Source organism: Rhinichthys klamathensis, unplaced genomic scaffold, assembly GCF_029890125.1.
Source record: "Rhinichthys klamathensis goyatoka isolate OS25496 unplaced genomic scaffold, OSU_Roscu_1.1 h1tg000011l_1, whole genome shotgun sequence".
Classification (NCBI taxonomy): domain Eukaryota; kingdom Metazoa; phylum Chordata; class Actinopteri; order Cypriniformes; family Leuciscidae; genus Rhinichthys; species Rhinichthys klamathensis.
The window spans coordinates 4,610,508-4,638,420 of record NW_026606564.1 but is presented as its reverse complement, the minus strand read 5'-3'; the positions used below and the strand labels follow the sequence as shown (position 1 = coordinate 4,638,420).

The 27,913-nt window shown below is 38.4% G+C and overlaps 1 protein-coding gene across 1 annotated transcript; it reads right to left on the bottom strand.

Annotated features, from left to right (window-relative positions):
- Positions 1-64: 64 nt before the first annotated feature.
- npc1 (Niemann-Pick disease, type C1) lies at positions 65-27,302 on the bottom strand. The gene is made up of 25 exons (XM_056264564.1): positions 27,146-27,302; positions 21,725-21,850; positions 19,950-20,056; positions 19,555-19,718; positions 18,218-18,385; positions 17,767-18,016; positions 16,819-16,904; positions 16,057-16,424; positions 13,133-13,359; positions 12,428-12,528; positions 11,117-11,219; positions 10,780-10,969; positions 8,594-8,776; positions 8,268-8,382; positions 8,030-8,157; positions 5,740-5,874; positions 5,475-5,564; positions 5,169-5,359; positions 4,592-4,707; positions 3,479-3,608; positions 2,773-2,973; positions 1,808-2,039; positions 1,316-1,429; positions 1,071-1,233; positions 65-311 (listed from the first exon to the last, which is right to left on the bottom strand). The coding sequence occupies exons 1-25, from the start codon at positions 27,251-27,253 to the stop codon at positions 232-234; spliced, it is 3,876 nt and encodes a 1,291-aa protein (XP_056120539.1). The 5' UTR covers positions 27,254-27,302; the 3' UTR covers positions 65-231.
- Between the last annotated feature and the right edge of the window lie 611 nt (positions 27,303-27,913).

The window sequence follows — 27,913 nt, the reverse complement described above, 5'->3', positions numbered from 1 at the left end:
GCTTTGGATGTTTACACACATTTAGGGAAATGACTGGTGTCTCTTCCACATACAGACTCTCAATACTGAAAGGATCTTCCACATCTGTCCTTCAGTTTCGGTTTATTTGGTGGATGTTGAAAGGGAAAGCTTCTGTACACCCAGAGGAGAGTCCTGAGTTCAGTCTGCCGAAGTGTGTTGCTATGCGTGTAACATGGAAACGTAAAGCTGTCGTGCAGAGTCCCGGAGCCGCTAGTAGATGAGCCGCTCTCTCTCTGAACCCACTACCCTGTTGCGAGCAGCCATTGCTTTTGCTTTATTTACAGATGGGCCTGTGAAAAGAAAGAACCTTTTTAGATTTTCTTTCATCAAAACAAATACATTTTCATGTTAATTCCTTTATTCAGAAGGCTTCAGAAATCTAGGGCCCTATGAATTTTTTTATTTTTTTTTATTTTCTAACATTTTATTTGTTCTGGATTCTGCTATTTTTAATTTTTCTCCATTCAGTTTAAATGGTTACATAAAATTTGTGTACTTAAAATCATGGAACTTCTACAATTTAACAAATTATTAAAAGACAGTTTTAAAATCCCTTTCCCACCTAAATTTGTTACACACACACTTGATTTAAAATTTAACACTTATAATATAGCACTAAGAAATGTTTTATTCCAGAAATGAAATAGTTTGTTTTAATTGTTCTGCATTTATGATTTAATACCAATGTATTCTCAAAAATGGTGGAAATCAAATCAAGGTATAAAACATTACATTTTAAAAGACTAATCAAATTGGCAAAAAATAAAAGGGATTGTAAAATTTTCATTTGATTTAAACAAACAAAGTGCTGCAAAACAGAGGTTTACTGTTACAATTAAAACATGAAAGTTGTGCTTTAATAATTTTATTATCATAATTATTAATATTATTACTACTACTTGAAGAATTTGTGACTATTAATATTGTTACTATTGTACAGAGGAATGTATTTCTACAAGTTAAACAGAACTTTTATTTTGACGGGTTGTCAATATTGGGTGAACGACTCCTTTACGACAAATTGTGAATGTTAAAAGGTTGTGATTTACCTGCATAACTGAGTAACACCGGCAGGAAGATGAGGCCGTGAGTGGCTCCTAGCAGGACTATTGCAAGAAACATGCGGAAGTAGAAAATCTGGAAGATCTGGGACTTGGACAGGGCGAGAATCAGGATCCCACCAAATTTAGTGAGGGTGATGCCGCTAAACACCTGCGGATCCAGATCAGCATGTTAGAAGGTGCTTCGTTGCACTCATTATGTAGTTTGTGTAGCAGTAGGACACATGACTCACAGAGCTGCCCATGTGTGCCAGCGCCTCCTCCGCCCGCTCCACCCTCGAGCTCCTCGTACTGACAGAGAAAGCCCTCACTATATGACTGCAGAACTCCACGGATATGCCACAACTCTGCAAAACACAACAATAGCCCAAACATTTCTCCAGAAATAATTACGCGCGCAGAGTTTTGATGGTATTTGTTGAAAATCAAAACAAGCATTCCAAATTAAGTGCTTCAAATATTGGGTTACACTTGATTTTAAGGTGTCATAGTTACAATGTAATTACACATTTAATTACTGAGTAATATTAACTAACCACATGCACTTGCTATAGGATTAGGGTTTGGTTGAGGGTTAGTTGCATGTAATTATGCATAATTTACTGTTATTACTACGGTAAGTACATGTAACATATGTAACAAGGACACTGTAAAATAAAGTGTTACCAAATACTGTGTATCATAGTGGGTTCCAGTCACAAAACACTCTTCCTTTGTTCACTCACCATGACAAGGTTGACCAATGAGACAGCGTTGAGGCTGATGCTCCACAGCCACATGACTCCGAACATGTTGACCAGGATCATGGCAATGGTTAAGGACACCAGCACTGCCGACCACAGCTCGAAGCCCAAGAGCACCGTAGACACCACAAAGATGGCCAACAGTGACACACCAAGGTTAAAGGCAGTGTCGTGGACGATGGTGAGGTACTGTTCATAGAAGACGTAGAATATACTGTCCATGGGGGGAAAAAAGGAATGTACAAATGAGTCTTTGTCTTTGGTTCACTGCAGTTTTAAGGAGAAAATACTCAGCAATGGTGTTCATGGTTTGTCTTAAAGTCCCCCTGCAGTGAAAATCAAGCTTTTAAATGTTTTTAATATGCTTTAAGTACTCTCGTCATACATTTTGCATATATAAAACATGCCTTTTCAGCACTATTTTTTCACTGTGTGTCTTTACTAAATCCTGACAGTAGTTTGACGTTTTAAACTGTTTACGGGCGCAAACAGTTAGTAAATCTGGCTTTAAATGTGTTCGACAACTGACAATCCTAGTATTTATTACATAACAACAATAATAACTAGAAATGGTAAGGCCTAAAAAAAAGGGCAGCCCTACATAACTGACCCTCATGAGGACGACACACCTGTTTGCATTCAGAGTTTTAGGTTTATGATACATTTGCACAATTTCACCACGCTTTGTGGAAGTGGGTCACTAAGGATGATCTTTGCTTTCCTGAACGTTCCATGTGACTTTGACTCAGCTGCTCTTTTTAAGCATTTGTTTTGATAGTTAAAGTGTATGGATCCTTATTTCAGACTAGGATCTCTTTTCAAGTTTGTCTGAAGGGCTCGACAGTAAGGATAGTTTAGCCTGGTGACACACCAACACAAATGCAATGCATCTTGGGTAAACTTAAATGACAGAGCAAGACATCATCTCGTGCTCAAGGTGCGTTTACCTGTAAGGGAAGACGCGGTAACTCCTGTCATGCGGTGTGACGGCCTGCGTGATGTTGTCCGTAAGCTCTCGCGCCATCTTCATGGCGTCGATGTAGTCAGCTGATGTTTTTAAGATGGTGTGATAGCTCATGAAGTATGTGGCGCCTACGTCAGTGCCGTTCTCTTTCAGAGCCACAGCAGTGCTGTACGCAGCATGACCGCTGCGCAGGAAAGAAAAGCAGTTATTACTCACAACAGGGTTTCCAAAACTTTCTTTTCTTCAAGACAATCATTTAAAATAACGCAAGTCTTTCATTCTTTTTTTCCCCCTCTTTTTTTGTGAAAGACTTTTATTTTGGTAATTAAAAACTGAAATGTTTTTACTGTGAAAAATCGAATGCTGCAGGTACAGAAGTCTCATTATTTTTAAACATTCAGATGTTTTTGTCAACTAAGTACTGGTTATTACACAGAAGTATGAATTGTAAATGTATGTGAAAATCCAGTTTACTGCTACTAAACATTTAAATCATTTGCTAATTGTGCAAAACCTTTTACTATGCTTACTGGTAAAACCCAATGCACCCTAAACCATGAAAATCGCATACAATCAGCTTGTGATTTCAGCAAAAACTTTCAATTGGTGTGTACAATATACAAAAGATGGTCATATGGTGGACATGTACTGGGATGGCAAATCTGATCAAAAGAAACATGTAAACTTACCCTTTTCCACACTTGATATTTGGGTTGTCCGAGAGAAACATGGGGAGGAAGTGCATGAATTCGGTACCATTAGGCCTCTGTTTCCCACTAGTTGTCATAGGTCTGCAGTGAACGCAGCTCTTATCCACCACTGATGGAAAAAAACCAGAAAGACATCAAGATACAGAGAAAAAGCTCAAATAAAAATTCTGTCACCACCTTTTGTGTTCCACAGAAGTCATACAGGTTTGGAACAACATGAAGGTGAGTAAGGCTGAGTTCACAGCTCTGTTAGTCCGGTTCATTTGAATAAGTGTGAACGCTGCCATCTGAACCCTGGTGCCACCAAACCTCTGAAAAGATGAGTCTCGGTCCACTTCCAAATGAACTGTTGCAGTTCGAATTAAATATGAATGTAACACGGATTAAAGACGTGTAAACGAACCAAAATAGGACGTGATGTCAAGGACAGAATGCTCAAGCAAACTTGTTTTTTCTCATCATAGATGCGATGTTGCCCTTTACAGTTCAGTACAGGCATCAGAACCGTGTCTCTTCGCAGCAGATCTTCCTTTGTGTGTGTGACGGAGGGATTCCTGCTGTCGTTTTGACCCTTTTTATAAGCTCTTCAAGGGTTCTCAGCTGGTCAAAATATCACCATACGCACATACAACGAACGAGTTAAACCCAGCACAGCATTGTTTTACATGTTTGATATGTCCCATTGCAAAATATAAATCATAAAAGGGATTTTTTCGTTTTGTATCTTTAGGTTCGGAGTTGAAAATGACAGTGTGAACGCTACACGAACCAGGACTAAATGCATCATCTTTTTTTGATCCAGACCAAAAGAACTGAACACACCCTAAATGACAGAATTCTCCTTTTTTGGAGTGAACTATCCATTTAAAAAAAAAATATATATATAATAATAAATCACAATTTGATACTAAAAATGCTTTGATTGTGATGATAAATGCACATACATCATGACAAACAATTCCCATCGAAATCTATTTGCAAAGAGTGAGTTCAAAGACCCAAGAACAGTGTGATCTGTACAGTGGGAACTGATGTCAAATGCATAAAGGTCCTCTGGTCAAGGCTCTGTTGATTCGCTGGATAATGGTTTACCTGAAGCATTGCAGAAAGCTCCTGTTGCGTTATAATATCTGCAGCAGGACGACTGCGGCTTCACCCAGTCAAAGTAGTCATCCAGCCAGGACGATGGGACGTTGCTGATCTTAGTGCTGAAATTGCGACACAGGATATTACTATATTGATCTGACCGAGGTTATTCATAAACAAAGCAGTTAATAAATTCTGCAACTTTCTGGGAATTTCCTACACTTAAAAGGACTAGCAAAATAAAGCAAAACATTTATTTATTGTAGGGTTATTACAGTTAACTGAAACCATCACAAAAACTATTTTGTTACTTGAAATAAATGTTAACTGAAATATATATATAAAAAATGAGTAAAACATTTCATTTCAGCTTGTTGCCAAAGGCATTTAGTTTAACTTGATGTACTAAAAAAATAAAATAATCATAAACTACATAGGCGTATATAAAACAAAACAAATTACAAAATTCAAAGTAAAAATTATAATAAAAAAAATACAACCCAAATTCAAAATATGAATACAATGATACTAAAACAACACTGGTGTATTGAAACTTTTCCCTCACTGAAAAGGAGTCACTCACTAGTTCTCCAAGAGAGAAGCGGCATAAATTTGCTGGACTAGAGAGTCGCTGTTGCAGCCGACTCCGCCACACACCGCGTTCTGGCCCTCCGATGTTTTGTAGTCATGTCCATCCTCTACCACGAAGTAAACGGGCGGCCCGGTGTGCAGGTACTCACTCAGATTCCTAAAGTAATCCAGCATATAGGAGTCCTGCAACAGGGAGACCGGGACGATTTAAGTTCACAATGACCCCTTTCAGGTTCTTCACAATGCAAATGTGCGCTAAAGGTCTGTCAACAATGAGAAGAATGGTATACATACGTACATCAGGCATGGACAACGTCTGCTCAAGTCCAATCTCCACTTTATTAACAACGGCTATACTAAATGACAGCATTCCCACAAACACAGCAACCTGTAGATGGGAATCAAAAGATACTCTATTTGTACATCATTGCCATGTTTAGCTACACTGGTAGACCAATGTCATGGGTTCAATTCCCATAAAACACATACAGATAAAATGTATACCTTGAGCCAAAAGTATGATATTATAATATACAACAATATTAATGTTGTTTTACACCTACCACCAGGGGGCGCACCCAATCCTTTAAAATGAAAGGAGCGTATATCTTCTTAAAGAAACGGAACAGACAACCTTCCGATTTCGCTTGCGGTCCATCAGACAACTTCACACAGCACAATATATCTGTCCGATTTGCCTGGGGGGGAAAAACACAAACGTAAGCCGAATATCTTAAAGCATTATCAGACCATTCATACTCGCATATTGATACAAGAAAATGCTGCTTAAAAATACAATGATACAAAAAGCTAATCATGCTACTTTCAAAAAAAGTGACTTGACAAATGAAAATCGGTTGCTGTGAATTAGAATTATATTTTCAAACCCACTTCATTATTTTACATTATGTTTCTAGTCACCAAGGATGATAACTATAACGACATAGTTAAATAAACTATATAGACTATATAAAGATATAAACTATATAGACTATATAAAGATATATAGTTATAAAAATTGCTCTAAATATAAAAGACCCGCAAAGTTCACACCACAACTATATTTTTACCGCTCATGAGCTGGTATCGTTATTGACAGCCAATCAGAAGCGATCCTGCTTTAAGAGCTCCAGCATTTAAAGAGGCAGGCGACGAAACTGCAGTGCGCGAGTAGAATAAACAGAACGATATTGTCTGCTGGTGTGGACTAGGCATGTGCCGGTATCAAATTTTCATGCTGCGGTTAATTGATTGAGCTTTTATCACGGTATATGGTATTATCACGATATTTTAATTGCTCAAGAGAAACAGATGGATTGTGGGTATCTAAACAACTTGCATCACAATGTGTAATTGTGATTTTCAAAACATATGGTAACTAAACAATTTTATTAAGTTTAGCGACAACATGTTACAATGTTTACATGGTACAATGACTGGTAGGCTACTGTTTGTATTATTCAATTAAATTCTTGGATTTGATTTCAATCTTAATTCAATATTGACTCATTTGGATAAATATTAGGTAGGCTACAGTCTGCATGTAAATTTTTCTCAAGAAAAAAATATATCTCACAATGCTTTAAACATACAGAGAGAAATGAAATACAATGCGGTTTTCATTATAATAACAATTATGTAATGACAAGTAAACATATAATAAATATGTAATATGGACATATTTAGCCAAATACTCCTCGCTGTACTGTATCTTTAAATAAAAAGTAACAGATGATCGGTTTACTTGAACTGAGGCGCAGCGATCTGTCACAATGGACAGAACCTAAGAGCTGAATGTTTTTAGATATATATCAAAAGTAACCTGCTCTGTCTAGTCTGTCAGTGTCCTCTTTGCTCGGCGATTTTTCTCTGCGTGAGAGCGTGTGAAAAGTGTCAATTGCGTAAAGCGCCTTTCAGACAGGACGCGGAATGCGCGGCGCTGGCCGCTGGGTTCAACGTTGCCCTTCAGATACAACGCGATTTGCTATTTTGCAAATAAAAAGTTGAACTATTTTGAACTTTGACCCAGGCGTGCTTTGGTCGACGCAGCAACAAAACGTCCCCGCGCGTGTTCCGCGTCCTGTCTGAAAGGCGCTTGAGTCTCAAGCTGAATGCGTGAGAGTTGGCAGCCCTGCAATCGTCGGCAGCGTTCCTCCTTCCGCCATGCTTCTACTCCATGTGAGGATTGTTTACATTAGACTAGAGTGCGCACTGCGCCGCATGCACACTGTGCTTATACATGTGGGGATTGTTTACATCAGAGTGCGCACGTGTTTTGCGCTGCATATACGCAGTTTAAGCGGTTGATGGAAAATAAGCTAATGCGCGTTGTAAAAGTCTAAATTCGAATCTATTATTTTTCACGGTATTTTGAAGTGCCCGCGATAACAATATCGTGTATGTTAATTACCGCGATTTATCGCATTACCGAATAGCGGCACATGTCTAGTGTGGACGCTAATATAGTTATCATTCTTAAGGTGAACAGGCCTTAAAGAAATAGTTCACACAATTTCACATTTTCTAATTATTTAAATCACCCCAAGGGCATCCAAGATGACGCGTGACGTATAAACATTGGGAAATTCACGCGTGATGTAGGCAGCAAGAATTGTTTACAAGTGTGGATAAGAAGCTCTGACCAAAACAAATGGTTGTTGCTGAATATTAGTATATGTTTCAGTGCATAAAAAAAAATATGTTGTGTCTGTATCCGGCAAGTAAACAATGGGGCGGTTCTTGCCGCCTATGTCACGTGTGACATTTCCAACGTCACTTGAGAGGTCGTGAACTCAACCGTCTATTCCTTTAACTCTCCCACAGCTAGAACTGGTGTGAACTTTGACCTCTCACCTCTTGTCTCTGGATGTCCAGGCCCAGCAGAGACACGAAGCAGCTGATCTGCAGGAGGAAGTCAATGAAGACGGCCAGACCAGCGAACAGAGAGAACGTCCTCACCGCAGGCATGGTGGACAGAGCACCTGTGGACATGTGAACACAGAAACTATAGGCATCTGGAAAGGGAAGTGAGAATCAAACGATCCAACAACCATTTGTAAGTAATACAAGATTTAATTACAGGTTGACATACCTAAAAAGAAAGCAACTGTCTCGGAGAACGAAGAGAGGAACATGCTGGGAGCCACATCTCCGAGGATACGGCCAATCTGATGATGAAGCTCTTCCTCCGGCATTCGCTCATCTCTCTGAAGAACACAAAAATCTATTATGAAGGCAAACAATCTCAACCATCAACAACATTACAAACGATGGAACCAAACTTTTAGGAACTAAAAAATGCTTGCCCGAGTTATTTTAGTGCAGTCAACTGACATCAACAAAACAACCACAGCACTTCTCAGAATGCGTCACGCTTGCGCTAACATCTGCTCTCAGGACATTTAGATGTCCACGCACCTGGTAGGTTTGCACAATGATGAAGATGTTGTCCACACCCACGGCCAGCACGAGGAAGGGAATGACCTCAATGACGATGAGCGTGAGGGGGATGCCGATGTAGCTGAAGATACCCAGAGAACACGCCACTGAACTCAACACGATCAGGATACCAGCGATACCCAGAGAGATCTTGGAGTCCACCTGTACCACACATAAAAATGCACAATTTCAAATAAAACGATGAGAACATGACAGCACTCACATGAGCGAAAGAACAGCCAAAGAAAAGAAAACCATAAATGCATGGCAGAAAAAATAGAGCTGTACTTAAATTTTTTTTCCCAAAATTAAAATAGTCAACTTTAAACCCAGGGTAAATTGCTTCATGTTTTACATTGCTCATAATTAACCCAGGGTTAAAAATTAATCCTGGGTATTTATAAACTGACGCTTCACACTGTACATTCCTAAACCCTGAGTTAATATTCTTATTTTGTGATGTCAGTGTCATTGAATGGATCACTTGACCGGTTTATGAAACCCCAGGTAAAAAGCAGTGCTAACCCCACTTCTAAAATACAAATCGTGAAACGTTTCTCTACCGGGGGTTAAAAGCAAAGTTAAGAACAACGATAACCTGGGATTAAAGGATTAGTTCCATTCAGAATTAAAATTTCCTGATGATTTACTCACCCCCACATCATCCAAGATAGTAATGTCTTTCTTCAGTCGAAAAGAAATTATGGTTTGAGGTAAACATTCCAGGATTTTTCTCCATTTAGTGGACTCCAATGGGAACCAACAGGTTAGAGGTCCAAATTGCAGTTTTAGTGCAGCTTTAAAGGTCTCTACACGATCCCAGCCGAGGAATAAGGGGCTCATCTAGCGATACGATCGGCCATTTTCAAAAAAAACAAATTTCAAATATATATATATATATGTATACTTTTTAACCACAAATGCTCGTCTTGCACTGGCTGTGATGCGCCACATTACGTAATCACGTTGAAAGGTCAAGCGTGACGTAGGCGGAAGTACCGACCTAGTGTTTATAAAGCGAACGTGCAAAGACTAAGTCAAACGCCCCTTTAAAAAAAAAAAAAAAATAAAAGGAAAAACAACGATGTGGGACAATTTTTAAGTTAGAGAAAATGAGTTTCACCCTACGTCAGGTTACCGCCTGACCTTGCCAACGTGATTACGTAAGGCATGAAGTCGTGGATGAGCAAGACGAGCATGTGTGGTATTATTTTTTTTAGAAAATGGCAGATCGTTTCGCTAGATAGACCCTTGTTCACACAGCTGGAATCGTGTAGAGCCTTTTGAAGCTGCACTGAAACTGCAATTTGGACCCTGGTTGTTTTACCCATTGGAAAATCCTGGAATGTTTTCTTCAAAAAACCTTTCTTTTTCGACTGAAGAAAGAAAGACATGAACATCTTGGATGACATGGGGGTGAGTAAATCATCAGGAAATGTTTATTCTGAAGTGCAATATGAAAAACCCTACTATGTGGCAAAGTATTAGCTAACGGGATTGCACTAATTTTTATATTAAAGTGTCACTGTATGAAGTTTTGTGGTATATTCAATTGTATGAAGAAATACAAAGTTTTAACGCCCTGATTTACTTCAAGAAAAAGAACAAACTGGCGTGAGATCGACACTTCGAGAAAAAAAAAGTGAATTTAGAATTCGTTTAGGCAGTAGAAACAGCTTGCTAATGTGAACTTCCCGCTAAACATGGACACACTCGAGAGCTGCTTTATTGGGGAAATTGAAGTTGTAATTCTAATTGAAAGCGAGACTGGCAGTTTTTCAAATTTAATACTGTAAAGCTGCTCGAGTTCAAGCAGAAGTCTGTTATACAAAGTGCTATATATATCAAAATAACGTGACCTGACTGAAGAGCTGAATTGCAGAGCTGGTGCACACATATCCACGCCACTATGATAAGATTGTTTTTTTCACCAATGTCATTGTGCATTTATTTTGTTATTGAGGGGAACGCGTGCAGCGCTTATTTCTATATTCATCTAAACGCTGCTATCGGCAGTGTGGGAGGTGTTGGGATGTTCGCTAACAGTTCATCTCTGCAAAGTTATTTCAAATTCTTTTTACCTCGAAGAACGAAAAGAAGTTTGAGAATATCGGGGCCTTCAGACTTAAAGCCACACGCAGAACGGAGAGTCGTGAGGGTCTTACCAGCAGGGATCGGCAGCTATTGATGTGTCCCAGAGCCAGCGAGATGTAGACAAACATGATGACGTAGCTGATCACGATGGTGGTGACATCACTGTTGCTCTCGCGGTCGATCTCATCCTCGATGCTGCGCTCCGAGCTGAACGAGATGATCAGGTTGGGGTTCCTATAGTTCTTCACAAAGTCGATAAACCTGTGGAGGTATGAATAAAGTTACTCTTAAACGCTTGTTATATATTTTGTAATCAGTAGTTGTGATTCTAGATCAGATAATCGTTTTATTTTTTTAATCCATAAATCATCTATTCATCCATAGGATATAGTAACTTAACACACTTACACTTTCTCCCACGCCAAAGCTTTGCCTAATTTTTCCGTGTCGTTCAGGTAGTTGTTGACAGGAAAGGTGATCACTAGAGCTGTGGCATTGTTGTAGGCATTGTCTATATATGAAAAAGGACAAAACAGAAAACAACATTATATAGTGTAGACGCACATACAGAAGATGCAGGTGTCGTGGCGTCACTCTGCTGTACACACTGCAAAAGTTTCGTTAGTGACAACCGAATTAAAACGCGGGACTGAATCTGAAATTGCAATGTTTGATATAGTGATATAACCACAGCAAGGGATGGGACAAACAAATCTGGCATGTCAAAATAGATCTGTGCATCATGTCTTAAAGAGTATGTGCAATAGACCTGCCAGACCTGTTTTGTTTCTTTGTTTTTCCATTTCATTAACTTTTTATTTGATCTTTTAATAGAATTTTCACTTAAAGTAACAATATTTGAAGGCTACATGCTTGTTTTAATGCGTTAATATTGTTATTTTCAAACAGTAAAATAAAAATAATAGTTACCGAAAACCGGTATTGAATTTTTACCAGTATTGCTTCGGAGTACCGACTAGTAAAATTTTGGTACAGTGACAACCCTAATATAATTATATTATATACACTTCAGATCAAAAGTTTGGTGTCATAAACTTAAAAAGAAAAAGAAAAAAAATTAATACTTTTTTTGCAAGGATGTATTGAATTGATTAAAAGTGAAAGTAAAGTCAACTGATTTCATTATTAATAATAATAAAAACAATAAGAAATGTTACTTGAGCATCAAATCATCATATTAGAATAGGATCATGTGACACTGAAGACTGGAGTGATGATGCTGAAAATTCAGCTTTGACCACAGGAATAAATTACAGTTTAAAATATATTCACATAGAAAACAGTTATTTTAAACTATAATAATACTGTAGTTCATAATTTCACTATATTTTGATCAAATAATTGCAGCTTTGATGAGCAGAAGAGACTTCTTTAAAACATAAAAAAATATTCTCCAACCCCAATTTTTAAGTAAGGTGTGTTACAAAATTAAAGTCCCCCTGTAGTCTAGTAGTTTGTGACGTCAGAAACACCAGTGATTTCAAACCGTGTTTTTGAGACTGTCTTTGGTTCACTGCAGTTTTAAGGAGAAAATACTCAGCAATGGAGTTGACTTATGAATTTGAATTTGCTTAAAGCACATTAAAAACACCTCAGACATATAAACAACATTTAAAACTTGATTTTCATAACAGAGGGACTTTAAGATCACAAATATGTCTGTTCTTTCGTCTTTATGTTCAGTCCTGTCAAACTCACCCTCATATCCACCAAGAACAAGCCAGGGGAAAACTGGGCCTCCATATGTACCCATGCAGGGGTCATGAAGGAGGCTTGTGTCATCCAGGGCCGTGGGAGAACTAGGACCAAAAGCAAAAGATAAGAGAGACTGAGTAAAACTCTTTAAAAAAAAAAAAAAAGGTGGGAATTTATTAGTGTATTGGGAGTTTATTCACTTTTAAATGTTCAAAGTTTAATCGAAACAAAAGCATTAAATCATAAAAGAGTGTTGCAGGGATGGTGTAATTTCGAAGGCCAAATCCCAGAAACAAGTTAGCATTATAACACTTCTGGTTTTCACTGCCTCATGTTTATAATGGCAAAACTATTCCAACTCAAACTTTCAGGGATAATGTTAAGGACTGAAAGAGTTGTCTGACGCGTAATGATGGCGACGTTGAAGTTGTGTGACCGTAGTGTAATCCGTTTAAAGCCTAAGTTTAGCTTTTTACTTCTGCCGATTGCATTTACGCTTCAAAATTCATTAAGTTGTTCATTGGTGAAGATTATCATAACGAACAAAACATTAAGAATCATAAACTTTTGTTGGTCACAGAGCTTATTTTCTGCATTAATCCAAAAGCCTATTGTTTTCGTCGAGGGAAACAGGGCGATGCTATTCAGAGTTGACTTACAAAAATACATCACTGCAGCGCTCCAATCAAACAAACCAGAAAAGCTCACCTGACACAATACAGAAAATGAGTGTGGTAGTCAAAGTAGATTTGGAATTCGTCACGATTCACATGATCCAGGACTTCATGGCTGTTCTGGTAGTAGTTTAACACACTCAGGATGGTACAGTTGTTATTGTACGGAGCCAGTGGAGAAACACAGATGTCTTGTAGAGTCACGGTCTCTCCTTTATACTCCGCTTTTAGATTTGTTATTTCTGTCTGGAGATCCAACACCTACATGGAAACGGAGAGGAGAGGAAAAAACAGTTGTAGAGCGAAAATACTAAAAATATTAACAAAACATCACATCTCCAAGGCTATCGCTCAAATTTCATACACATAACTTAAAATAAAAAATAAAAAAAAGAGACAGTAAACCCTACTGTTTTTAAAAGCATTTGGAGCCACACTTAAAAACCCTTGAATGTCACTGTGACAGGCTCCTACAATAGATTTTACCATATCAAATCTAATCAAGTGGGCTTTCAAGTTATACTTGATTGGTCAGATATTAATTTTTCCTAACATTCACCATCATCAGAGCCGCACGATCCTGGATAAATTGAGAATCACATTTTTTTGTTTAAAATAGAGATGACTTCTGAATAGACGACTAAACAAAATAACATGTCATTTAGTAGAGGTTCTGACAAAACTATTTGCTGCAATCTATTTAAATTTTTTATTTTTTATCTATTATTTATTATTAAAAAAATCTGTTTGATTGAACGATTCAATGACTCACTCAAAGTTTTCACTTGTTTCATTACTGGATGAATCAGCATTTTTTTTAAAGAACTTCTTGAATGAATAATTCAACGACAAATACATTTTTAAACAGAATACATTCTCTGCCTGAGCCCGAACTTGACCCTTGATATAGAGACGTGCACTCCCAGCGCAATAGTGCGGTGCGGCACTAGATTTGATGGCCGAGTGCGAGCGGTAATGCACTCACTCTGTGTGCGGGTTGCGGGAGAATAAAACGATTCGCGGGACTCAAGCAAACTAGCAATATCTATGAATAAAACATGAAAACTAATAGATTTGTATTCATCTGTTGCAGAAAAGCAACAAGAAAAACTAAAACAAAATAGAAACGATTTACAGGCCAGAGTTTCTATTCATAACATGTTTGCAGCGTTGAGCGATATAGCCAATCACAGACATGTGTTGATTTCTTGAACGCAATGGCCAATCAGAAGCATTCAAGATAGACTCCCCTCACCGCTCAAAACTGACTTCTTGTTCAGTGCTGAATTCTGCTGGCAAATCCTCTTTTTTATAACAAAGTGTGGATATTATGAAAGATTCATTGTGCAGTCAGCTTCATTGATAATAACAGAGATGTGTGAGATCGCGATGAACTGTCAGCTTTTTAGGAATCATGAAGGGAACGCACTTTGCACGCATTCAGTCATGCCAGACCATGCACGCACGCAGTAGCCTGCTTGCTTTTATGTTAAATTAACAGTGGTTTGTGTGTGAATGCTTTAATAACAAATCATTTATCATAGGGTAGGGTCAGGCTTGAATTTTTGGGCCCGATCTAAGCTCTAGACTGAGTGAACCTTCTTGTAGTCACATGGTCTTTGTGTGGAAAGAACAAAGAAGTGCATTTTTTGTTAACAGAGACTGAGAGTCCATTTCTTTTATAGTTTTTGGTTGTTTTGTTCATTTATTGTGGATGTTTAAAATGTTTTCCATTTTCAGTGTTAAAGGTGCTCTTTGTAACTTTTAGCGGCCTCTAGTGGTGGTTTCAGATTGCAACCAAATTTTACAAGAGCGCTCGTGCTCGAACTCATAGACAATACCATCTATTACGCAAATATCTCTGCGAATACTAGACGGATTCGGCGAGCACCGAGCTCGTTGGGACCATCTAGTCGAGCTGAAAAGAACCATATAAGTTCCATAGTTTTTGGTGGTGTTTTCACGGAGATATTAGCAGAAAACCATCGGGCGCGCTGCAAAATTGCGGACGCCGGTGACGTCACGATCTCAGAAGAAAAATCGCTCGTATCTCTGGAACGCAAAGACCCAGAGAGCTCAAATTCGGGGGAGGAGGTCTCAGGGGAATCCTTGCCCGAACGCTAGAGTGGCGGGCCTCGGGGATGCCCCCTACCGGATCGCCGTTCGCTGGGACCCCCGATTTCGAACGGCTATAAATCGGGGAGCCGGGCGAATTGGACCTCGGGGGTGGGCTCGTTCGAAAGGCCCCGTCCAGCACTACGAACGATTAGAGTCTTGGGAATATTGATCAAAGATTGACTGAGATATAAGCCGAAAAACGTGCGCTTTTAACCGGACGTAACTCCCTGACCGTCTACAATAGACTGTATATAAGGAGAGAGGCTCGGGAGCGCGCGTGCACGTCACATCCGTTGGATTTCACGGTAAATCCGACCCGGAGACTTCATATAGAAATAGGAATACTGGCCTTCAGAGGTAATAGCAAAACTCGACAAGTGGATCATTTTAATGTGTGATTACAACCCCTTCACACACAGGCAATAAAAAAAGGATTCATTTTAGTAGAAAAGTTACATAGAGCACCTTTAAATAGTCTATAGAAATAAAAAGTTTATTGATCTTTGAAAAGGTGTACCTGCATTATTATGCCATTATCATTATTTTAGATGTAAATGGTCTCAGAACGACAATATTATCGTTTATCGCAATCATTTCTTGGACAATGTATCGTCCAGCAAAATTTGTTATCGTGACAGGCCTACAACTGCTCTCTCCGGCTCAGCCGCAGTGCAGACGCAAATCTGAATGTCCGCTGTGATCGTACTTGTCAAAGGTTTAATAGACACAGTTGATGAATCGTCATTGAGGAATAAGATTGCGTGAGTGTTTGAGTCGAGATCGCAATCTTTTAACGATTAATCACGCAGCTCTATTACACAGTACTACTTGTTGACTTGCCTGATGGAGGAGTGATATGTTCAGCATGGGGGAGAAGTAGATTTCTGGTCCAGTCTGGGGGGAAAAGGAGCCCGAATTATTCCACGAGGTGGTGATGATGAGCTGCTCAGTGCGGAAAAATGGTCCAAAGTGCTGGTCGAAATAGTCCTTCTCCTGCCTGGCCCTGCTGCTGGGAGACGACCAGAGCTCCACCGGGTTGGTGGTGATGCGCATGTAGGACAGTCCTGCTGAGCAGATGGACACCAGCACCATGCTGGCCAGGATCACAGTCAAGGGCTGGCGGACACACAGCGAGCCCCAGCTGCTGAAGAGAACACGCAGCATGTTCTCGAAACGCTCGCCCAACGTCTCGCAGCAAGTAGCTTCATCTAAGAAATTAGGACCACACTCAGTGAGGACTGGAGGAAACGTGCCATTTTGTGGAGAAGTGATTATTTTGACGGATGTTAAAGGTGATGTGTGAATTTAATACACACATAATTCAATTGCAATAATAAGCGGGCTGACAAAACGGAACACAAAGCCGACCAACGGCTTAAATATATGGGTTCATGTACCTCTCTCAATCAACATGAATCCAAATGTTTTCACGGTTGCGATTTAACATTTAATTGCCAACCTATTAATTCTTTTGTAAACAAAGCTTTGTGCTTCACTAGTGTCGTAATATTCACGTAAAACAGCATTCACATACAAAAAAAAAGTAACGCCACGGTGGGGCAGTTGTCAAGTTGACTTTAATAATGATTATAATTTACATACCTACAAAATCTGTGCCACCAGAGTTCACGGAGTAGGCCTGGTTGCTGTCAAGAATAGGGCCATATTCAGATGTGACCATCCTCCGTCTGTAATTAGATAAACAAAACATAAATACAACATGATCCAATAAACAAACAAATACACACAACAAAACAAACCTGGACTGATAGGTGTCCAGTTACTTTATGGGAAAGTCATACGTTTCATTACTTCCATGTGTTTCGTTACCGATAACATCACCGTTTTCTCCAGAGCGGATGAATAAATTAATAACTTTTACAACAAAAATGAACCATCACTGAACTTAAGCTGGACTGTGACCAAATTTCTTCTAGAAACAAACTTTGTTGCATTATTTTCCTGTTATCCCTGTAAAGCTGCTTTGAAACAATCTGGATTGTAAAAAGTTCTATACAAATAAAGGTGACTCCACTTGACAGTTACCTTTTCTCACTGGGATGTGGGATTGCTTGTTTGTTTTGTAATAATAATAATAATAAAAAAAAAAATGTTTTGGCAAATGTTCAGGTCCTTTCACACCAAAAGTGAAATAAATAAGTAACTCAGAAATGCATTACTTTACTAGTTACTTGAAAAAGTAATCCGATTATGTAACTCGCGTTACTTATAATGCGTTACTGACACTGTTAATGACTAATAATTACTAGGAATGGGAATCAGCGGAGACCTGGCAACACTATATCATATTGATATGTCTGGTTCATGATTATATTGTGATTTGTTGATGTTCAGTTTGCAGCATACAAAACTGTGATATGTTGTGACTTTTTACTCACTGGTTTCCCTTTCGTCAGCATTGGACTTTGGTGCTTTATGCAATTGAGTTTTGGTTAAAACAAAACTGGGTGTGTCGTTTTGTGTTTTACCATGCAAATATGCAAAGTCAGATTGTTTTAAGGAACTGTCCCTCACAAATCTGTAACTTGCCTGTAACACCACGCTCCCAGCACGACTCCAAAGAAGATGAAGAGGAAGGCTATATAAGAGCACCACATGATGAGGGTCATGGCGTCCAGGCCGAGGATGGTCCAGGGAGGAAGGACCGGAGGAGGCACGGGTGTGGGACCGCACGCTTTACTGCAGTCCTGACAGGAGCAGGGCCCTGAGCCGTCATCCAGAGACTGCGTACAGTTAAACGTCCTGTTGCTCATGGGAGTCATGCTCATGGTGGGTACATCTGGGGACACCAAACATTTTCAACACCCAATTCAATCTCGAGAATATAAGCTTCATGGACGGCCGTGAAACAGATTTGGAGTCACAATATACGAGTTTGAAAGCAATACAATTAGTGGATTACTTCAAGCAACAATGCTGAAGCTTATAAAGAGGTTTTATGAAGTCTTGTTATTCTGAAAGTGCTTATGTGTGCTTGTACCTGAGAAAACTGCCTCAATAGCAAAGGGGACTTGGCCGTTCTTGATGTCGAACATGTACTTGATCCAACCCTGGGGAGTGCACTCGCTGGCGTCTGTCCCACACAGCAGACCGAGGGCTTTGATGTTGGTGGAGGGAGCCTGGACGTCACTGCAGGCGTCATACATGGCTGTAGAGAGATGTCAAATAAATGGTTACCTACAAGATTTTATACAACGGTTAGTTACAGTTCTCTAATTTGATTGGCCGAGTAATTTAATATAACAGTACTGGGACATTTGTATCACTTCACTAGTGTTCATGGCGTCCCAGAACAGAGTATTGAGTGAAGCAGAGTGCAAATATGCTTTATCTGCAGTCTGCATCACTCATGAGTTTTGCATTTTTGCCTGAAGCGAAGAGCATGTTCTATGAAAGTCAGAGAACGCTGATGCTTTATCTGGCCCCGGGTCAGGGTCGAGCGAGAGGTCTTTCACCAGCGAGCAGAAATACACTTCCAGAGTGACCACAGAATGCTTTGAAATGTAAATGAACTGGAAAAAAAACAAGTCCTGATATGATCTGATATTTAAGACTGGACAACTCAGAACACCATACATACATGTATGCCTATTTATTATATAATAACAAAAATAATAAGAAGAATCATCTTGTCCACAATTAAGTATTTTGTTATTAATTATTTTTGTTTTTAATATTAAATTAAGATTATAATAAATATTATATATTAGTAGTAGTGTTAGTATTGAAAAATAATAATTATACAAATATATAAATACAAATTTTATCCACAATTATTATTATTAATGTATAATAATAAATAATATCAACAATGAATATGTATTTTTGATATCATTAATATTAACAGATAATTATACATTTTTATTATTATTTTTATTATTATTATTATTAGTAGTAGTAGTAGTTAAATACTATTACTAATAATAATTTTATCCACAATTAATTATTATTAACAAATAATAATATTTTCCACAAGTATTATTATTGAAATACTACTACAAATAATAATACATATAATATTTTTTTGAAAAAGGATTATTATTATTAAAACTATTAGTAGTAGTATTAGTAGTATGGAGAACTTAATAAAACAAAAGTTCAAAGAATGGGAAACACAACTAAGATGGTTTTCTAATGTGTGCGTGTTTAAAAGCAGTTTAGGACCCATTGTCAGAAATAAGGACTAAGTGTTCTCATTGATCAGCACCATTTCTGAATCGAGGGCTTTACTGAAGTAAGTCACGTTCTGATGTTATGAATCAAGCATCTGAAGCATCAGTAAATCTGGGATCTTCTCCTCCAGTCGCTGTTCCTCACCATTGGCAAAGGTCTGGCTGATGTAATAGGACACCTGAAGCACATTGGTTTTGTTTAGCTCCGGGTCTGCAGAGAACTGTGTGGCATTGACGAACTGGCTCTGTCTGGGGCTGCAGGTGAGCTCGCAGAACAGGGTCATGAAGTTGAAGAAACATGCTGGACACCTGGCACACAAAAACAGGGACAAGTTAAAGCGGTTATGAAGTGCATATTATATTGCTGCCATAAACTGGGCAACTCTCCCAATGTAAACTGTGTCAAGCAAGTACATGTTTGGTTTCAACTGAAAATTAATCAATAACCTGCTTGTGACTCAATAATGGGTCAGTGTTCTTATTCCGATACACAAAACTGCCTAGTGTATATGTATCTTCATAGAGGTATTTCAGCCATACCTGGACAGGTACTGAAGGGGGATCTGGATATTGCTCTTCAGAGTCGTGAGCTGTTGCGTGTCACAGCAAACCTCGTTGTCCCCATAGACCAGCCCAGGACAGAGCTCCTGAAAAACAAAAATTATATAAATAATAATACATAGATTAATTCAAACAAATGTAGGACTTTAAACTTAAAAGACCCTTATTTTTTAATCTAATAAACTTTTCCAAAACATAAATACAATACTTTTTTTATAAGATTTTTAACAGCAAAAAAATTTAAAATAAAATAAACCATGACAACAAAAATAATGAAATTTGTCTACTAAAAAAAAAGCAAAAAAAAAAAAAAAAAGCAAAAAAAAAAAGCAAAAGCAAAAGTAAACCATGTTGATGCATCACGAGAATATCAGCAAAAAAAAAGTTCTATACTAAATAGAAATTCTTTTTTCTTTCGATTTTGGGGTAAATTGTGACCTGGGCATATTTTTGTGATATTTACCATGAATCATTGCTTTTGATGACAATTCATTTAATGAATTGTATTTGATTCTTTGCTAACCGTTTGCCCGGGAAACAGAAGACAGAAGTGTTTCCGATGGTCTAAAAAACAGCCACTCTTTTTAGCAATGTTTAATGCTGATGTTGTTGTAGAAATGAAACTTCTCACAGCGTGTTCATGTAAAAGAAAGCTAATAAGTCCACTGAAGTGTCACCTACTGTATCAGGGCTTTAGGGGTTCCTACGCTTTAAAGTACAGGAAATGCCAAGCGTGACGTCTCCCATGTCTGAACAGTGACTGATCAAATCATATCTTTTAAACATTGACTCAAACCTTGGTCTTCATTCACAAACTGCCTACAGCATGTGTCACTGTGTGGTTTGACATGCGAGATAATAGGAAGAATCCCTTGTGAAATGTCAAACTAAAGCCATGTTAAAAGGATTTTTTGAAGAAAAAAATTAAGTTTCTGTTAGGCCGGTCACGATTGTGACTTTGGTTCTGACAATAAATTGTCAAATAAATAATTGCAATGAATTATTAAATGGTCTGTTTTGCTCATGTCACTTACAGTGAAAGCATAACACATATATACATATAACATGTAAACAATTAAATAGGCTCATTTGATTTTCTTTAATGCTTGAAAATAATATTTTAAGTTAAAATGCATCTCTTTTGGTTCAACTTGAATATAGCCTAATATTTATTATAAAGTTTATATTCTTCTCTCGGTCTCCACCGAAATAAAATGAGTTACTGTTCACCTTGTCCATGACATTAACTGTGTGTGAAAGTCTAAGAACCAAGAATGTTTGGCATGAAGCGAATGTTAGAGTAAAATTTGATGACAAATTTTGATGTTACTTTTTGAAAGTTTGAAATTACTTTGAAAGCTTGAAGGTTTTACTCAGAGAAGTCAATAAAATGTTGCCAACATGTTTTAACACATTGCTAACATGTTTTACATGTTTCTAAAACATTTCTAGGATGTTTTACCAAGCTGCTAACATGTTTTAACATGTTGCTAGCATGTTTTAGCATGTTGCTAGCATGTTTTATCATGTTTTAGCATGTTGCTAGCATGTTTTAGCATGTTTTAGCATGTTGCTAACATGTTTTAGCATGTTGCTAGCACGTTTTAGCATGTTTTAGCATGTTTTAGCATTTTGCTAGCACGTTTTAGCATGTTTCTAATCAGGGCGAGTAAATGACAGATTCGTCATTCCTTCTAAACTACAACACATCATGAAGAGCAGTCTAACGGTTGTAAAGGTGAAGGTCCTCTCACCTGTAGCAGTTCCAGTCCTTCATCAGGTAAAGGTTTAGGAGGGCCTGTGTAATTGCAGTTGAACTTCTTCTCCTCCACTGTGGAGTTTCCACATTCACCATACCAGATACAGTGCTGGCCATGCACCTGCGCGGACACACGCGAGGAAACATTGGGAACAACAGTTTAGGAAGTACAACTTACAGTCATAAACAGTATTTATTATTCTGATGTTTAAAATGGAATGTTCCTCAAAATCAAGTGTCTTCCCCTTTTCAGTTTTATTTGTGAGGTTACATTCAAGATTTCACTTTATTTGGTGTAGGAAAAAAAAAGAAAATCCCTCATATAAACCCATCAAGACTGTAACCACGTCACTCATCGTGAAGGAGTCTCACTGAAACCAGAGGTGTGCATTCCTCAGCTATTTCGTCAGGTCTGCAGTCATGTGACTCGAGTTCAGTAGAACCGCGTCTCCACCCAGTCTGAACTTACAATTGATGTAATCAAACTGACATATTGTACTACGACTTACGGATTTTAAGATCAACAACTTTATTTTTTTAATGGCGAATGGTACAAAGCGTTACAAAGGTCAAGGGTCTGCATTTCGACTGAGGAACTGTCAAGCTTTTGTTGTGCTGAGCCTGAATGTGGAAACAAAAGAGCGTGACTCGACTGTGCATGTGACTGAGGGCTGGACCAACCCTTACGCAGGAAATTTAGACAGCCGAGTCATTTATTTCTCCTCGTTTGCTCTGCTGTGCTGGACGATACAAGGCCAACATTATGACTCACCTATTGACATGAAACTATGAGTAGGCTGGGCATAAGAAATTCAGATAATTCACATGTGAAATCCCCTACAAAACAAAGATCTCCCAAAAAACCTAACCTATTTCTGTTTGTTTTTTCTTCAAAACTGGTCCAAACTTTTTAAAGCCAGTTACATAAAAAGATAGATTATTCAACTGTTAGTCGGTCAAACGGCTTAATATAGTGGATACGTTTATGCAACTGATGATACTATCAGAGACATAACAGACTGAACTGGATCTTCCCTCGCTGTTCTTCTTAGTCATACGACTAAAAAAAAAAAAGCGTCATAACAGCCAAAATGACAGACAAGCCCAAGTATTCTATTGTTCACAATTCCTAATACCTCCAGGTCACTAATAAACTTCATTTAGAAGAGTGCATGAACAAACAAGTGGCAATAGACCACTATATATCAGGCTGATTGGTCACATGACAATTAGCCATTTTGAAATGAATGGTATTGAAAAAAAGTAACCTAGTTTGGCAAAAGTGCTTTTGTCACCAACAATAGGTTCTATTTTCGAATATTTTAGTGAATACTGTTGATATAATGTGAAATAAAAGCACATTTTTGCTATTAAAATTACATTACATGTTTACTTTTAATGTGGCTGAAATTGATTAAAAATATGATAATGTCAGCAAATGTCAATTCCATCCACAATTTTTTTTTTTTTTTGAAAACGTTTGGGATGTTTAGAAATGGCTACATTTAAGACATGTTTTATGCAAATATGGTTGTGATGGGGGGACAGGTCTAATTTTGAAAACATTTGTATTTAAATTAAATTATGATATTTTTTAAATATAAAAATTAAATTAGAGTATAATACAAATCTACATTGCCATTATTCATCAAATAATGTGACTGTAGTATTGCATGTCCACACAGATCTCTTACACACAGATTGTTTTTGGTCATCTTTAACAGCGCGGAAAATGACGAAAGCCTGCGGGGCGCGTCACAATATTGAGGTCTGATTGGTTAATTGCTGATATTTATAATTCATTAATTATCAGTAGATAATTTCAATATTTAATTCGCTTAAGTTTTACATAATACACAGCACTGTTCAACTAACCGGGATGGTAAGGGGGATGCTGGGTTTACATAGGGAATGCTTGTCTTTTTTTTCTCAAGGGGGGTATGCCGAGACAATATATTTATGGTCTTGTCATGGACTCCGACACGAGTAAGCTGGTCTCGACTACAACGCTGAAAATATGAGCTTAAAATCAATTTGAAACTATGCTGTACTATCCAATCTTTCATTAATTCAAACTAGATAATAAATGACATTGACATTTTGTAAGAAAATTTTAGTACATGTTGCACAGACAGATGAATACAAAATGATTCCTTGATAGCCTAACTTGAACTTTGTTGAATTCGCAGTGTTGTGTACAGTAAACGTGTGTTTCTGTCCGAGGTTTGAGTGGAGTTTTTTTTTTTCTTGGTCCACTGCTTATTTTAGCACAGGTCTTTCAGTATTATTTAGACAGACCAAGGATATTTTTAGACAAGAAGTGAAAGTGTCAGAATGAAGTAGTTACACAAACTGTAGGCCTTAAAGCTTTACAAACTGAGAAACAACTAGAAAGTAGATGTTATTATTTGATATTTAGACAGAAGGAAACAAGGCCGTCACTAGGCCCCTAAATTTCCACCTAGCCCCCCGAAAAGTGTGAGATTAGCTGCGTAATCTGTACACGAATTCATGAGTCTCCATTAAAACTCATATGAAAACTTTTCGTCAGCGTGTTGTTCAATCCGCAGCAGCGGCATCAGAAGCAGAGGATAATGTGTGTGCATTTATTGATTATGATATCGGTGCAGTTCTTTGTCATAAATGCAGTTTACACAATGTGATGCGAGAGAAATGCACAGCGGTTTCTCATTCAGTGTAAAAGGTTTTCACTGCGTTCATCCCTCATCACACGACTACAGGTGTTTTCTTGTTACCGGTGTAAACTTTAACGAAAATAGAGCGCTTCAGTTCACACACATGAAGACATCCTTTAGAAAATGTCATTTTAATTTGAAACGGATTATGCACTAGCATTAGATTGCATGAATTCATGTTAGAGAAATGATTAAAGATTGTAAAAATGATTTGTAGGTTTAACACAAAAATGCAAGTAGCATTAAAGCAGCACTAAGTAGGAATTCCGTTTTTGTCAAACAGCGACCCCTAGAGTCGCTGTGGAGTACTTGTACTGTCGTGAATAGCACTCACGCAGAGATGGCTCGCACTCACGGCCGGATCCCCTCCCCCTGTACACCGGTACCTGTTCAGTAGGATGGACGCTGTAATGAGTGGAAATAAGGTATGGCCCCTTTAAGAGCTGCGCGCGCCCAACACCACATGTATACGGCGCCGGGTTATTTCTGTTTATATCTGCTCGCCGGCCCAAAGTTGCAAGGGTGGTTTTGCGGCTCACAGGCACCAGGGGGGTGCGAGACGACCACCATTCAACTAGAGGTCTGCTACCCGACCCGAGCCCGACGGGTCCCGAAAAATGTGCGGGTTTCGGGTCGGGTTCGGGTTAATGTTAATGAACAGCCTCGGGTTCGGGTCGGGTTCGGGTTTAACTAAGAAAAACTAAATAGGCTATATATAGTTTGCGTGCCGTGTGCTTTGCCTGCTTGCTGTGTTGTGGTGACCGGCACGCGAGAGAGAGAAAGTATAGGCTACGTGCGCAGATGTGCAATATGTGCGCGATTTTCTCTCTCTCAAATATAATGATATATAAATATAATTTTTTTAATTATTTGTTTTATTTTATCATATCATTTATATCACAAAACTGTTTTGCGCATGTGCTACCGCTCTCGCGCCCTATTTCAGTAACAATACAGACAGCCGACGACAACAAGCAAACCATGAGTCTGATAAAGCAAAAAATTACTTGGTAAGTTTTTTCTCTTACTGCTGTGCTGCCTGCTGATAGGGCCGCTGCGCCTACATGTATTTGTTTAATATGTCAGTCAAGCAATCATTAAATACAACATAGCATATTGCAAAAATGGTATTGCTGTGAGAAACAGAATGGACCTCGGGTTCGGGTCGGGTTCGGGCTTAATATGTAAATGTAATTGTCGGGTCGGGTCGGGTTAAATGATCGCGGGTACGGGCCGGGTTCGGGCTTCAGTTTAAAGCCCGTGCAGACCTCTACATTCAACACGATATCAGTAATATAAACATTACAATGACTCCAAAGCTGTTCGGTTAAGGTAAAAAAGTTACTTAATTCACCTTTAACCTGGTTGCCTTCGAATTTTGCGTTCTTTTAAACTAAAAAAAATGAGTTAATACAAAGAAAGATTAGTTTAACCAAGAGAAAAGGTATGATAACAAATCATAGCCTGGGTTTTAATTTCACTTTGAATTTTAGAAGTGGCACATTGATAGATTAATGTGCTGTTATTATTAACAATAGCAATATGGTTTAATACACGGCAGACTGAACATATTGCCAATCTAGACAATTACACTAATGTGAGGTTTGTGTATTCTACATGAATATTAATGAATATGATCGGTTTAGTAAACAAATATTTGAATTAAAATCAATACTCAGAGCCCGCTTTGATATAGATAGTGTTCCTACCATTGAAATCCTAAAATTAGAATTAGGAAATGGGACAAACAAATGAGCTCAACTAGGATCACTTGGTTACCAAACACTCGTGATGTTTGTCTCAGGTTACTAACGGAGAAGTTATATTCTGACTCACTGTCACTAGCATGAGTCAAAAAAATCCGATATAAGAAAAAAAAAAAGAAAAAAACTCTTGAAAGTTGATTTAAATGTTTCAGATTTGGTGTGAAACATGAATTGTGCCAAACAAACACTGGCCGCACATGCTAGAGAATGCGACCTCTGAACCTACACGAGATTAGACCGTTGTTTTCGACTACATCCCAACAAACACACATGAAATGAAAATGCCCATGTTTCTTTGAAGGGAAAGCTAAATGAAAGCAAGCGCACTTGAACTTGGGACTTAGAGAGGTAATCCCCTTTCTGCATCTATTTCTAGTCAACGTGAAAGAGTGGTTGTATCTCAAAACCTAGTGAGCCAAGTTTCCCACCTGGACAGCATTTTCGTGTATCACAGGATAACGTTATATATAGTAAATCCTCAAGGCCAATGCTGCCTACACATGTGGCTCACTAGGTTGGGACAATCAATCAGCTTAACAGCTCTCTTCCCTTCCTTTAAAAACACCATAACTGCGTTTCTAGTCAACTAAACGCTGATCTTGCAGGATAGATCATCATGTGCTCTTGTGTAAATCTGAAAGGACTGACAGATGATTCTTATGATGTAAGGTTAGACAAATCATATTTCCTCTGTCCATAAGCTTCGATTGGAGTTAAACTAGCTAGATGAAAAGAGGCCGTTTCGTTCTTCCAACGACACAAATACATTTCCTACTAGTAAAACCAGGGCTTTTGACTTCCAACAATACACATCATTTCTTTCTGGGATTTGACCAGACGTGCTTTGCCAACTCTTGGAAACTGTCTGGCTAGTTGAAGTTTGTGCTAGGCTACAAACACGTACACAAGTTACAGCCACAATAACATAAACAAACAGCGCGTCGTCACACTTACCCACTGTGATAATAAAATGATGGCCCATAAAAGACAGAAAATCTGTTTTCCCCCCGGCAGAGTCATTGCTCCTCTGACTCCAGAGCTCTTGTCTAGAGTAACTCTCATCTGTTGGGGTGAAGCTCAAGCTTTCTTATTTCCTTCCTGTTATCGTCTGAGTGTGTGTGCGCGCGCGCGCGGGGTTTAGTGTTGCTGCCCCCTGCCGGCCGAGAGTGTGTAACACAGCACAAAGGCTGGGCGTGTTCATGTTGTGATGACGACGTGACTCATGAATATTCATTATTACGTGACTCTAGTCAAGTTGATTGGCTGAAAGGTAAACATTAAGTGATTACGACTGAACGCGTGAGCTTGACTATATTAATATTCATGAGCCGACCGGCGACAAATAGAAGTTGACCATTAAATTACAACTTTAATAACTGAAGTAACTTGCTAGCTGACTTTACATTCTTTTTTCTTGCTCTTTTAGGTATCATAATAAATTGTGCTTTGCTTTCTGAGGTTAGGCCTACTTTTATTTTTTATTTATTTATTTCTCAGTCAAACGGTCATGATGAACTTGCTTCTTTCAACTCCAAAGCCGCAACAAAATGTGTTCTCTTAAAGGGACACTTCACCCAAAAATGAACATTCAGTCATTGTGCTCCAAACCTGTATGTATTTCTTTCTTCTGCTGAACACAAAATATTATATTTTGAACAGTTGATTGGCCTTATTTAGCCTACTTTCATAGTATTTCCCCCCCATACTATGGAAATCAATTGC